The sequence below is a fragment of the Durio zibethinus genome, chromosome 15 (genome assembly GCF_047325235.1).
Source record: "Durio zibethinus cultivar Kanyao isolate XHJ-2024 chromosome 15, ASM4732523v1, whole genome shotgun sequence".
In the NCBI taxonomy this organism is placed as follows: Eukaryota; Viridiplantae; Streptophyta; class Magnoliopsida; order Malvales; family Malvaceae; genus Durio; species Durio zibethinus.
The window spans coordinates 18,971,908-18,986,633 of NC_143176.1; the positions used below are offsets into that span (position 1 = coordinate 18,971,908).

A 14,726-nucleotide genomic window follows, 5' to 3' on the forward strand; every position below is an offset into this window, starting at 1 on the left:
AGATATTTCATATGTTCAAAAAATATTTGATTGATGTGATTTAATCTGATACTTTGATAAATTAATATTTATAGATTTTTTTAAAATGTATTAATTTGATTTCATAATTTAAAATTAATAAAAATATTAATTAAATTTAAAATTTAATTCTATAAATTTAAAATTTAACATTTATAATTTTTAAAATACTTAAATAAAATTGATATTTAAATATTTTTTAAAACATATTAATTTAATTACATAAAATTAACAAAATAATTAATTAAATCTAAAATTTAACTCAACAAAATTTAAATATTAATATTTATAATTTTTTTATTTTAAAATTATGATTTATTTTATAAAAAATGATTAATTATTAACTATTAAACGTACATGGGGTATGAAATATTTGTTGATCTTAAAAAAAAAAAAAAGGAAAAGGTGACTTGGATTGGATTTAGGGCCCAAGACGAAGGCAGCGTCAGTTGCCTCTACCGCCCGCACGCACAACGGATTCGTTCAGCGTTGGTAAAGCTTTGAGGTAATTATGGAACCAATACATGGGAAGAAGGTTGGACATGATGGTCTTAAAATCGAGCTCCTTGGTCAGATAGCTGTGCTTCATTTTGCTTCATGACTTCCATTTTAGGCCTGCCATTTGATTATACAGCTAGCTGCTGTTCATGCCTTTTTAATCTTTAAAAGTTTCATATAGTTTAGCCTGAATCAATCTATAGTTTGTCGATGATGTATAATGCTGGAAATCATGATCTCCGAATCTATACTCTAAAAGTTGTCCCCTATTTGTGTTGAAGGGGATAGCCCAGTAATGTAAAAATAAATAAATTGAGGATAATTTTGGGTACCTTTCGTTTCCGGAAGCTTCGTAGAAATGAGCCTGGGTTTGGCTAACCCCTCCACTCTTCTTGCCTCTCCCTTCTTTCTTCTCTTCTCTTCTCTTCTCCCTTCCTTTTTCGTCGACCAAAATTTTGCCCGAATAGTCAAAGCCTTTCACTTGGTAAATTGGAGTATTCTGAGTATTCTGGAGACCAAAAGATCAGTCTCGACTGGGTGCATGCATCCTACTGGGTATGCGTTTTGACGGTGGTGGAGGGAGACGGTCGGAAAAATAAAAGAAAAATGGAAAAGAAACGAGAAGGGAAATCGAATACCAGCGGTGGCTTGAACGGGTTCAAAAAATCAGTCCCAATCTGGCATCCCAATTGGTATGGGTTTCGATGCTAATTGAACTCATGCTGTTGATGGTTCATGATGCATCGATCCTATGTCCTGCAAAAAAGGTCAGTCACAATCCTTTCAGATTTGGGGCAAGTTGTTGCATGACATGGTTTTATAAATTTTTTGTGTAAATTTTGCTTTCCCAATCTGCATTCTTTCACCGTGTCGAAGTGATAATTGCTTTCTTCACTGATTGCAGATGCAAGGTGTTATTAACTTCTTTGGCTGGATATGTATTCTGATAAACCAGAACACACAAGCATTCCACATATTTATGACTGCCCTTCTTCAGGTGCTGTTTTAATTTATATTTATCTCCCCTTTTGTCCAAATCTGATAAAGAATCATTAAATTGAAGTTGATTTTCATAATGGTAGATTTTCTCTTATTAGTAAGATGTGATTTGGTTGGTTTCAGATGAACATTGGATTAATCAATTGCTTTCCTAACATCATTTGTGTATCTCAGATATAAAGAAAACCGTCATGTTAGCATGGGTGGAGAAAAATAGTTGGTTATGGAACTTTGGAAATTAATATGGCCTAAGTTGTGAAAGATTTCTTTTGTTATGTGAAAAGATTGTGTCAGAACATTCGCATACAAAATTAGTATGGCCTTGAATTTTGGAAATGTTTAATGAGCCAATGCCCAATTGTTTCCAAATGTATTCAGTATTATTTAAATTCTCATAGAAAAAATTTCCATGTTTTTTTTTTTTTTTTTTTTTTTTTTTGTGGGGGGGTATGGCGTTTGTTGCTGACTGGTAGTGATAGTTTAATGGTTCTTTTGTCTTGAGTTCAGTTAACTGTTTTATTTTATTATTGTTATAAATATTTTACTTGGTTTCTACTACCTTTTTGTTATTCCATTCTACAATTTTGGAAGGCAAGGAAAAGAAGTGTTGCTGTGAATTGGATTGCTTATGGGTGAAGAAGAAACAAAAACTGAAGTCTTTGAGCCAGTGGCTAATGGGACTTATCTTCCAGAGCACTTAAGATTGTTAGCCATGTCATCAGTGTCATAAAAAATAATTAGAAGATAATTTAAGGAAGAAATGAATATATCTATTTACAAAAACAATAAAACCTTATTTCCTCCACAGAACATCATACACATTGTCAGAGAAGGAAGAAAAAGTGATGCCATCAATGGTGTCATCAGTGTTGATGGGATGGAGGTGAAGTATGATGCGGAGATGGAGAAAAAAGAAGAGAAGATGTTTGTAGGATCTACAGGAACCAGGGAGATGCAAAGAATCCACTTCGATACCCCTGCAGAGAAGAGGTATACGTTTGTAGTGGCAGCAACAAGTTTGTCCACCTGGATTGCCTTCTTCAGTGGCTCAGCCGCAGCAATGCTCACCAATGCGAGGTTAGTTTTTTTTCTAATTACTTCTGGTATAAAATGATAGGTATTTTTGTAAAATATGTTAATTTCAGTTAGGGTTTTACTTTTAATTTTTTAATTAAAATTCTTGATTTGGTGTTTGAATTAGCTATGATTATTGAATGATTAACAAAGGTGATTAAGAAAAGACAACAATTTGGGTTTTTATTTTATTTCTTTTTAGTAATTATTTTTATTACGAAGAATGTCATTAAAATTGCAAATCTTGAGAGCTTTCCATTACCGGAGTCTTGAAAACTTGAAAAGAACAACTTTTTTTATGTGTTGTATGTGCTAAGCTATGTCTCCAACTCGATGTTATTTGTAGTCATATGGGGTGAAACACATGATTTTGTGATGTTTTTCATGGGTTTCGAATGATTGGAGATGTCATTAGCTACAACTAATTTCTCTGGGTTTTACTTCAGAAGATGGTCTTCTAATTTTCTGTGTGTTTGTTCATACGTTTCCTTTTATTTGTCTTTTCAGAATGTGTTGTTATGAAAAAACTGAAAATGACAATATTCATTGAATGATTCAGAAAAAAAATCAAATTGAATTATTCTAATCCTCTTTGTAGTAGGCTATACTCTACTTCTTTTGGATAATAAAATCTAAGCTTATAAAAAAAACCTATAGAAAGAAAAAAAAAGGAGGATTTGCTGTTTGGATGAACTAGATAACGCCTAGCATTAAGGAGAAAGATCATTGGGTAAAAATTAGTCATAAGGAAGAGTTTTTTTTTTCTTTCACCTGCAAATTGCAGTTCAAATAAAAGCAAATTTAAAAAGCTCTTATTTTTTTGTTAGATCCTTGATGAAGCTGTTTCAAAGTGCATTAGATATGGAACTAATTTTAGGGCTTTTGTGTACAAGGTACATCATTCCCTTTGTTTATGAAAAGAGCTCTCTACTTGCCTTTCTTTCTCGTTTAAGTTTAATGCTCTTTTTTCATTTCTTTTCAGCACCACTGCAGGAACTGTTGGGATATTTTTGAGACAATTGTATCCAAAGTAAAATCGCTCCAACTGCTAATGAGAATGCTCAACCAGTTAGGGAGGGTTTGCGACTGATGCATGGTATGGTTATTAATCAATTTCTAACCATTTTTATAGCAAAATAGTTTCTGTGGTGCATTGCCACGTTTATGGTTTGTAAACCTTATCATGGAAGTTAGGCATTAGTGTGTGGGAATAGTCCAGAATACCAAAGGCTTATCGTACAGATTGTAGGTAGACATGGTTGAACATGTGGAGTATGATTTAATCAAGGAAGGTCTAGATGGAAAGCTAGTCAGAGTAATGGAAGTCCTTGAGCAAGGGAATATTTCAGGGAATTGATTTTGCTTCTGCAACTCCCATGAAGAATAATTTATTTGACAGGGAAATTTTCAAGTTTGATTTTGATAATTCATATGGTATGAACTTTATGAATTTCTGACTCGCAACTGATCATCAAGAAAAGTTGGGTTTTAACTTGGATTATCCAAAAAGAATTCCTCACTTAGGAGAGGCATTATCAAAATCCTTCTTAGCAATTTTCTACGCTGTCATTTGTTCTTTTAATGAAATACTTATTACTTTTTTTTAGATTGACTAATAATTTAGTCTTTAAATGAATCGAAATCAATTAGGATGAGAAATCATGATTGAGATCAACTGGTTAAGAGCACACTAACCATGATAATGGGAGGTGGATTGATAAAAATACAAAAGATATTTGTAAAGGGTGATGTTGAGATGAGTATAGCTAGTTATAGAAGTTGAAATCATTGGACACCCTTTTTTTTTTTGTGAAAATGGTCTAAAAAGATTGATACATCCACTAAGAAAGTTGTTTGTGGGTTGAGAAGCACAATACAACAAAGAAAAATAAGAAGACATTGCCCATTAAGAAACCTACAAAGCTTAATGGTTCAACAAAGTCTTTCAACAGCAAAAAAATAAGAAAAAAGATGGAATTTCTCTGTCATAATCATAATGGGATGTGGTTTTAAACCCCATTTAGGATTCCTTCTTTAAACCTTATTTAGATGGTTTTGTGTGTGTAAGTTGCTGGTAGGTATTTCTTTTTGTCTTGAGCTGTTAGGTGTTTTTTCTTGTATTAAGTTGTTGCTGATGGAAAGCTTTACACTTTCGTACAGCTTTCTTTTGAAAGATCATAATTAGTCTGTACAAAACTTTATATATTTGTTGTGATCCAATCGCAGAACGTTTATAAATGTTCAATGTTTAAATGCTTATAAATGTTTAGTATCTTTATTGAACTCCCTCAGTAAAACGCGGGATTTTATTCTAATGATAACATTATTGCCATAGTCTTGTTTATGCATCATGTATATTCCTTTCAATAAAAGAAACAAAAGAAATCTGGATTCCATTTTGGCTGTAGCCTTGTTCAGAAAGTTGGCTTGCATTGTGAGTTTTTTTTTTTTTTTTTTTTAATTAATTAATTAATTAATTTTTAAATTCTATTAATTGTGTTATAACAGCAAAATCCGACCAAATAGTGGATAACTATAATTTTCTTTCCCCCTAAGACTTCAATGTCCATAACAAAACTTGAAGCATAGAATCTGATCATTCGCGATGTAATTGGTATAATTATTTTTACCCCCTAACTTTAGGACCTAAAACGTGAAGAATATATCTATAAAAAACAATCTATTTCGGACAAAACAAAAAAGAGTTCAAACTTGTGCTCTAATCGTTGTTAAAGTTATTCCGATAAGAATGTATGTTACAACAATTTTTTTTTTTCAAAAGTCTTGAATTGGTAGATTATACAAGGAACAATCAACAAATTCCTAGTAATATTATGCCAATATGCCCATGTAAACTTGATTCAAATGTGGTCACAACATGAGTTTGAGATTTAATACAGTTGGTTCATTTAATTACCTTAAGAATTAACATTCAGTAGAGATGTCTCAATATTTGTAATTTTTTTTTTTTGTTTTCAATCTGCAATCTCCTTTATAAAAAAATGATCACAACACTATTTTTCTTTCAAAGAGAGAGAGAATGTTATTGCAATTTGAATCTTAATTATAGTCACATGGTAAAGCATCCAATATGACATTGACTCTTTATCACATTTTCAAAATGTAGAAAACTTTTCATTGAATAACAAAAGGGATGATGCTATAACACCTTTGATCTCGGGAAAAATGTGAAAATATGATATGATATGATATATATATATATATATATATATATGTAAAGATTTAAATCCATTTGTGAAGCATTTTTTGTAGAATAAAATTAAGAAAATTTTGAATTAAAATAAATAAATATTTTACAAGTTGAAACTGAATTTTAACAAATAAACTAAATCAAACACTCTAACATCAGCAACCTCCACAAATAAACTCAATCAAACACTTTAACATCAACAACCAAGAAGAATCTATGAGAGATTTACAAAACTCTAGGTTTTCTCTATGATAAAGACAAAAAATTAAACATAATTTTTCCCTAAATTGAAAGATGATCTTTTACTTACTTTTGGAAGGTAAATCCCCTTGTAAACTTGGTTCTTGATTTTCTATCTTGAATCTGCTTCAATTTTTCCAACCCTCTTTTTATTTTTTGCATAAGGAGAAAATAATAGGGTTTTATTGAAAGTGATTTATCCAAGGATTTAATATGTGAAAATTAGTAATGGGTTATTTAGCCCTAGATCTTTCCATGTTTCTTCTTTTATTAAAATAGTCCAAGACATATGTGGTTATTCTATATATATATATAGAAAGTGGGGTATTATATTCTACCCACCTTATAAACAGTTTCGTTCTTGAAACTTACTTTATTTTTATATCTTATTTTTCTATTTTTTAAATTATTTCTTTTACCACATGATTTTTTCATTGAACTTTTACAAAAATAATCATTTTGTCTCAAAATATAAATATATTCTTTTCAATCAACCATTCTAAAAAGTACTTTTTATATGTTAAAGTTTACATGTCATCTTGAATTTCTAAATATTCATATTAAATTAAACTATCTATATCAAGATCATATTCTCTTAATATAGATATATAACACATTATGTAAACTAGATAATTGAGGTGGCAAGAGAAATAATTTGAAAAACGAAAGAACAAGATAAAAGGTAAATCAAGTTTCAAGGACGAAACTTTTTATAAGGTGAGTAGAATGTTATACCATGGTTTAATATATATACATATAGGAGTTTAATCGAAAGTCTCATGAACTGAAGGGTTGTTATTAAAGTAAACATATTTGCCAAGGTCTATTTTAATAACCAAAGAAACATGGAAGGATGAAGAGCTAAATAACCCATTACTAGTTTTGACAAATTAAATATTTGGACAAATCACTTTTAGGGGGTGTTTAGTTTACTGAATCTTAGATTTCGAAAGGGAAATTGATCTCTAGGGAAGTGTTGATTCCTATGAAGGGGTTTTTTTTTTTTCCTATTATAGGAATATTAGATTTTTGTGTTTGGTTGCAGAATTTTAGATTATGTAATAAAGGCTTTTTACTATAATGCCCTTCATTACATGTGAATAGCAAGTGACAAACATATTAACTGCCAATTATATTATTAAAATTAAATATGTGACAACCATTAAACAACAAAAATAAAGAAGGTTTTTATTTTTCATTATGTTAAAAATAAGATGGTATATTATGAACAAAAATATATATAATGAGGTTCAAAGACATAGTTTTTTTCACAATAAACGTAGTCTTTGACAAATAAAAAAAATTCATTATAACAAGCATAACATTTTTGTTATATAAGTCATTTAAGAAAAAAAGAGTGAGACTTAAGCTGTAAGTCTTGAAAGGCAACAATTCAAAAGTTACTCTCAGCCAGCCTATCCTACATACCACCATACTTTAAATCATACTTCTATTTCCTCTTACCAACTAACAACATAACATTCTTATCCATCCTACCATGATCACTTGCTCACCTAATTGGCATAACATGTAGTGTCTGAAAACCACAGACAAGGGAAAAACTTACGTTTGATCTTATACCTATAAGCTACACTGAGTTATATCAATAGCTCTACAAAAATCACATCGTTTCCTCCATTCCTGTAAAATAATCTGAACTTTCTTATCCTAAATGGTATGATGCCACCACTCATTGTGACTATCATTATGGAGTAACAGGCCATTCTACTGAGAATTACCTTTCTTTGAAGTAAAAAGTGTAACATCTGATTAAAGAAGGGTTGATAAGTTTCGATACTAATGAGAACTTAGCACCCAATGTTAGCGGAGTCCCTTACCCAATCATACAATCAATGCCTTGGACAAAGACAAAAGGCATATGAAAAGAAAGGTGAAAGAACTTAAGATGTCATTTAACCAGCTGTATGATGCCTTATGTAAGGTTGAGTTAATATAACTAGTAGCCCCACACACCTATACGGGAAGATGCACCCCCAACCAAGATGTAAGTATTACAGTGGAGCTCCAAGAAACTTTATTAACATTTGTAAACAATTTTATGATGAGGTACATAAACTAATAGACTCTTACCAGATAGAATTATATGAGGAGTCAGAAACCTTAAAAGATATTAGAGTGGTTATGATAGATAAGTGGGTGCCAAAGTTTATCACCATCTACTATAATGAAAAGTTAAAATAAGTTAGGAATAGGTTTGTTCCCAAACCAGTAGCTCTCAAAGTCCTACCCCATTTCCCTACAAAGATGAAAAGGTAGTACCTTAGAGATATGAGTGTAAGGTGATGACTTAGGGGTAGCAAAAAATTATGCCAAAATTTGAAACTACCAATATAATGGGTGTAAGAGGCATAACTAGAAGTGAAAGATATTATATTTTAAAAACCTTAGAAAAAACAAGAAAAAGGAATGAGAAGTAGACTAGACCGAAAAGATTCCACAGTAAGTCGTCTTAAGGTCTGTGCTAGAAAAAAGGCTTGTGAGTTTTTGAAGCTAGTAAAACATAGTGAATATTTTATGATGGAGCAATTAAATAAGATGCCAACCAAAATATCTCTATTATCATTTCTTTTGAACTCAGAACCACATCGTAATACCTTGCTAAAAGTATTGAATCAGACTTATGTGGCCCATAATGTGTCCGTAGAATATGTGAATCACTTAGTAAAAAACTTAGTGGTGGTGCATTTATCTTTTTTAGTGATGATGAGATTCCACTTGAAAGTAGAAGGAGCACTAAGGCTTTACACATTACTATTAAATGCAAAAGCCATATAATAGCTAAAGTCCTCATAGATAATGGGTCAGCTATCAATATTATGCTAATGTTTACCTTGACAAGGTTATCTTTCGACAAATCCTATATCCAAAGCGGTCATATAGTGGTTTGAACATTTAATGGGACCAGACGTGAAATCTTGAGAGATATCGAGTTGCTCATACAAGTTGGGCCATGCATTTTTAATATAAAATTCTAAGTCATGGATATCTTTCTATCATATAATTACTTATTAAGAAGGCTATGGATCCATAAGACAGTTGTTGTCCTCTTTTCATTGCATCAAAAGATCAAATTCAATGTGAAAGGATAATAGGTGATTATATCTAAGGAAAAAGATTTATTGGTGACTCAACCTATAAATGCCTTATATGTAGAAACAACAGAATAGTCATTGGAATGTTCCTATTGATCATTTAAACCTGTCAATGCAGTAGGTGAAAGGCTCAAATTCAGTTAGATTATGATCAATTAAATGATTAACAAGGATTTGAGTATTGGGTTCGGCTTGGGCAAAAGCTTTCAAGAGATGAGAGAGTTTCTAAAAATTGAAAACAATAGTGGCAAATTATGATTAGGTTATAAGGGGGAAGAAATACGAAGCAACAACAAAAGAAGGAAGAATGGGATAATGGTCGTTCCCCATCTAAATAAAACTTTTATTTTTAGATGATACATGTACCCAGAAGCTGAGGAAGATACAAGAAAAGAACCAAGATAAAATGAAGCTTTTGCCAAGTTATCCATTCATATGGTGGATAATGAAAGTCAAAATGAGGAAGCTTTGGTTTACCTATGCCCACCTGGCTATAAACTAAAGAATTGGAGGGTCATTCGCATGCCTGTTATTTTTGATATTTTTTCAATGTAATCATATCTCCTAATTGCTTATGCCCAAAAGCGTTGGAATAAACTCTTATGTTTGAGCCTTTTATTTTTCATTATTTCAATAAAAGTAGAAGCATGCATTTTGTCCATTTTTTCTATTCCATCCATTATCCCATCAAAACATCTCGTTAATATTTCTTATTTTATTAACTTTCAAGTCCCCAAATGAATATGAAGGTAATCGTGATAATGATTCAAGATTTAATTTCAAAAATTCAATTAATATTGATGAACTTTATGTTGAAGAGGACTCTAAAGAATATATTTTATCTCCAGATTTAATGAGACTAATTGAGCAAAAAGATAAATCTATTGAGCCTTATAAGAAGTTACTGAAATAATTAATCTGGGTAATGCCGAAAATAAAAAAAAAGTCAAAGTTGGCACTTTATTTTCGACGATTGATCATCAAAGCTTAGAAGAGTTGCTGTAAGAATTTATAGATGTGTTTGCTTGATCCTACCAAGATATGCTTGGGCTCAGCATGAAAATAGTAAAACATAGGCTACATTGAAGCCTGAATGCAAACCAGTCTAACAAAAATTGAAAAGAATGAAGCCAAAGATGTTATTGAAAATCAAAAGGAAAATAAAAAAGTAATTTAATGCAAGCTTTTTGTAAGTGACTAAAAATCCTAAATAGGTGGTTAATATAATATCTGTCCCCAAAAAAGATGAAAAAGTATGGATGTGTGTAGACTATTGAGATCTGAACAGAGCTAGTTTTAAGGATAATTTTTCTTTATCGTATATTGATATTCTAGTGGACAATATGACCCGATATTTGATGTTTCTTTTATAGATGGATTCTTCGATGATAAGCAAATAAAAATGGACCAAGATGATGTGAAAAAGACCACTTTCGTCACTATGTGGGAAACTTTTTATTACAAAATTATATGCCTTTTGGATTGAAAAATGCCAGGATAACTTATTATAAGGCTATGGTGACACTCTTCCATGATATGATGCATAAAAAGATTGAGGTATATGTGGATGACATGATTATAAAATCTTAAAAAAGAAAGGATTATATAGCTAACTTTAAAAAATTATTTAAAAAATTAAAGAAATTTCAGCTGAATCCATCTAAATGTACATTCAGAGCCAGGTCAGGGAAACTATTAGGATTTATAGTTAGTGAAAGAGGGATAAAAGTTGACCCAGATAAAATTCGAGCCATCCAAAACTTATTCCCTCAAAGTACATAAAAGAAGGTTTGAGGCTTCTTAGGCAGACTGAACTATATTTTTCGATTCATTTCTCAACTCACCCTTAAATGCGATCCCATCTTTAAGCTCCTTCGAAAGAATGATTCTGATGAATGAAATGAAGAATGCCAAAAGACATTTGAGAAAGTCAAGCAATATTTATCAAATCTCTCGATATTAGCGCCACCCATTTCAAGAAAGCCATTGATTCTATATATAGTGATACACGAGAAGTCAATAGGATACGTGCTAATGTAGTAAGATGAATTCGATAAGAAAAAAAAAGCTATTTACTACTTGAGTAAGAAGTTTATGAAATATGAGTCCAAGTATTCATCGTTCAAGAAGATGTTTTGTGCTTTAGCTTAGACAGCTAAAAGACTCAAGTGGTATATGTTATACCATACAATTTGGCTCATAGCTAAACTAGATCTAGTCAAATACATCTTTAGGAAGCTATTGCTATCAGAAAGAATTATAAGATGGCAAGTGATGCTTTAGAAATATGACATAGTATATGTGAGCCAAAAAGTAGGCACGTCACTATCGAATTCCTAACGGATCAAGCTACTAAAGACTATAAACCTATAAAACTGAATTTTTCAGATGAAGAATTAATAGCCATCTCAAGAGTAAAAGAAGATAAGGATGAAAAAGAAACATGAAGAATATATTTCGATAGGGCTACCAATGCTATTGGGTATGTGATTAAAGTAGTATTAATATCCCCAACAGAATATTACTATCCCAAGATAGCAAGATTAAATTTCAACTGCATCAATAATGTGGTTGAATATGAAGCTTATGTTATGGGATTGCATTCTGCTTTGGACAAAAAATTAAGACATTAAAGGTGTTCAGAGATTCAGCTTTGGTTATCTATCAACTAAAAGATAAATAGGAGACAGGAGATTCAAAACTCATCCCTTATCATAAATACATCTTAGAGTTATGTAAGCAAATTAAAAGCATTTAGTTTGAACATTTATGTTGTGAAGATAATTAGATAGTAGATGCTTTGGCAACTCTAGTTATGATGGTGCAAATTGGTGATACTGTTAAAATTGAACCTATCAAATTAGATATGAGAAATACACCGACATATTATACCAACCTATGAAAGGAAAAAGATGGTAATCCTTGGTGTCACGCATTATACAATATATAAAAAATCAGTAATACCCAGATCAAACAACAAAAAATGATAAGAGAGTCTTAAGAAGATTGGCTATAGGATTCTTTTTAGATTAAGAAGTTTTGTATAAAAGCAGTAGAGATCAAGTGTTACTACATTGTGTAAGTGCCTTTGAGGCCAAAAAGATTATTGGGGTCCATGATGGCATATGTGATGCACATACAAATGAACATATGATGGCTAGACAGATCATGCAGACTGAATATTATTGGTTGATAATGGAAAAAGATTACATTGATTATGCTCAAAAATATCACAAGTATCAGATTTATACAAATAAAATTCATGCCCCATCTACTACTTTACATGTTATGACACCGCCTTGGCCATTTTCTATATGAGGGATGGATATCATTGGTCCCATTACCCTAAAGGCCTCAAATGAGAATAAATTTATTTTTGTGATAATTGATTACTTCACTAAATGGGTTAAAACTGCTTCCTTCACAACAATGACTAGATCAATAGTCTGTAAGTTTATCAAAAGAGAGATAATCTATATATATAGGTTCCTAGAGAGGTTTGTTTTAGATAATGCAAAGAACTTGAATAATAAAATGATGTAAGAAGTATGCGCTCAGTTCAAGATCAAGCATCACAATTTAGCTTCATATCGCCTAAAAATGAATAGGGTAGTGAAAGCTGCAAATAGAACATCAAAAAGATTCTGGAAAAGATGATCGAAACATATAAGGTGTGACACAAAAAATTACCTTTTGCTCTACATACTTATCAAACATCCGTACGTATTTTCATCGAGGTAACTCTATTTTTCCTAGTCTACGAAATGGAAGCTGTATTACTAGTAGAAGTAGAAATCCCATATTTGAGAGTCCTAAAGGAAGTAGGATTAGAAAAAGCTGAATAGATTCGGAAGCACTATGAGCAATTGAACTTTATTGAAAAAAAGAGACTGATGGCATTTTGCCATAGCCAGTTGTACTAAAAGAGAATGATGAGAGCTCATAACAAAAAAGTCTGACCTCTTTAATTTCAAGAAAGAAAGCTGGTATTGAAAAGAATTTTTTCAAGTCAACATAATGATAAGGGAAAATGGACTCCAAATTGAAAAAGACCATATGTTGTAAAAAGAGCTTTTTCAGGAGGAGCTTTAATCTTATCAGAAATGGATAGAGATGAGCTTTCTAACTTTATTAATTTCGATGCTGTGAAAAAGTACTTATCTTGAAAAAAAATAGCTTAAGTTGAAAACTTGAAAGGGCAACTTGAACAAAAAAAAAAAAAAAAGAGCTTAAGTTGAAAACCTAGAAGGGTGACTTGAATTGAATGAGGGTAATATGGTATCACTTGAAAAGGCATACAGGAGACAGTAAATTTTAAAGAACTTAGAGGTGTTAGGGAATCATATTTTGGTAAAATTTTTGAAAAAATCTAAGATTTGCTATCATGATTATCTGATCGTTTGTTTTGGTGCATTGCTATCCCGAATAGTCATCATCATATAACTTTATTTGGTTTCTAGCCATCATTTGTAATTTATTGCTTGTCCTAATAAATTATATTTGTCTTATATGTTTACCTTTTCTCTTTATACTTTGCCATGGATAGAAGAAGTGTATAACTTGCATCTCATTTTTTAAAATTGATATAATGAATAGTAATTGAATAAAATCATAAAAAATTAAGTATTATTTTGAGAAAATTGAAAGAGACAATGACGGCTAGATGAACTTTTCTAGATAAGAGAAAATCACTGATTTCAACAACTTTTCTTAAAATGAAAATAAATACTTATTCAGGATAACGAACGATAGTTTCCTTACTAAAAATGTATAGAAATGAGAATGCAAATGAAAGCTGTGAAAGTCTTAGTACCATGATGGGTGTTTCATTTGCATCTTAGATGAAGTATACATTCATATCATTGCATGTTCATTCATCATAAGTTATGAACCTAGCTTAGTCTAGATCATTTTCAGACTTACAGCATCATTTCGATCATTCATTTATGACCTCGACTTGAGCTTAATCGCTTTCAGACTCACGATATCATCTTGGTCATTCATTTATGACCTCGACTTGATCTTGGTCGCTTTCAGACTCATGAAATCATCCCAGTCATCTGATCTTGGCTCATGTCAAATCATTTCTAGACTCATGGCATTGTTTTGGTCATTTATTTATGATCTTGACTCGATCTTAGTCACTTTAAAACTTGTGACATTGTCCCAGTCATTTGATCTCGGTTCAGGCAAGTTATTTTCATATTGCAGTATCGTTTTGATCATTCATTTACGACATCAACTCGGTCTTGATCACTTTTAGACTCACGGTATCTTTACAATCATCAGATCTTAGTTCAAGCCAGATCATTTCCAAACTTGCGGCATTGTTTTGATCATTCATTTATGACCTCGACTCGATTTTGATCACTTTTAAACTCACGACATCATCCCAGTCATCTAATCTCGACTCACGCCAAATCATTTCTAAACTTGTAACATCATCTCAGTCATTTATTTACGATCTTGGCTCGATCCTAGTTACTTTCAAACTTGAGGGCATTGTGTCAATCATTTGATCTCGGCACCATCCAAATCATTTCTAGACTCGCGGTTCAGTCCTAGTCAATTTT

The 14,726-nt window shown here is 31.4% G+C and overlaps 1 protein-coding gene across 3 annotated transcripts; it reads left to right on the plus strand.

The window, feature by feature from the left end:
* The first annotated feature begins 362 nt into the window (after window positions 1-362).
* Window positions 363-4,195, plus strand: LOC111301205 (uncharacterized). 3 transcript variants are annotated; one of them, XM_022896703.2, is made up of 5 exons: window positions 365-1,283; window positions 1,421-1,513; window positions 2,324-2,592; window positions 3,417-3,482; window positions 3,572-4,195. In XM_022896703.2, exons 1-5 carry the CDS (start codon window positions 1,221-1,223, stop codon window positions 3,621-3,623), a joined length of 543 nt encoding a protein of 180 aa, XP_022752438.1. In that variant the 5' UTR covers window positions 365-1,220; the 3' UTR covers window positions 3,624-4,195. The 3 variants fall into 3 exon arrangements, with proteins under 3 accessions (XP_022752439.1, XP_022752438.1, XP_089600806.1); XM_089744680.1 differs by having other exon boundaries at window positions 369-1,283; window positions 2,107-2,592; XM_022896704.2 differs by lacking the exon at window positions 3,417-3,482 and having other exon boundaries at window positions 363-1,283.
* Window positions 4,196-14,726: the final 10,531 nt, after the last annotated feature.

Bases quoted from the DNA above. Each gene is read 5' to 3' on its own strand.
- LOC111301205 (XM_022896703.2), top strand. From the start codon at position 1,221: ATGCTAATTGAACTCATGCTGTTGATGGTTCATGATGCATCGATCCTA. The intron at 1,284-1,420 runs GTCAGTCACAAT...CACTGATTGCAG, and splicing joins TCCTATGTCCTGCAAAAAAG to ATGCAAGGTGTTATTAACTT. The intron at 2,593-3,416 runs GTTAGTTTTTTT...TTTTTTTGTTAG, and splicing joins GCAATGCTCACCAATGCGAG to ATCCTTGATGAAGCTGTTTC.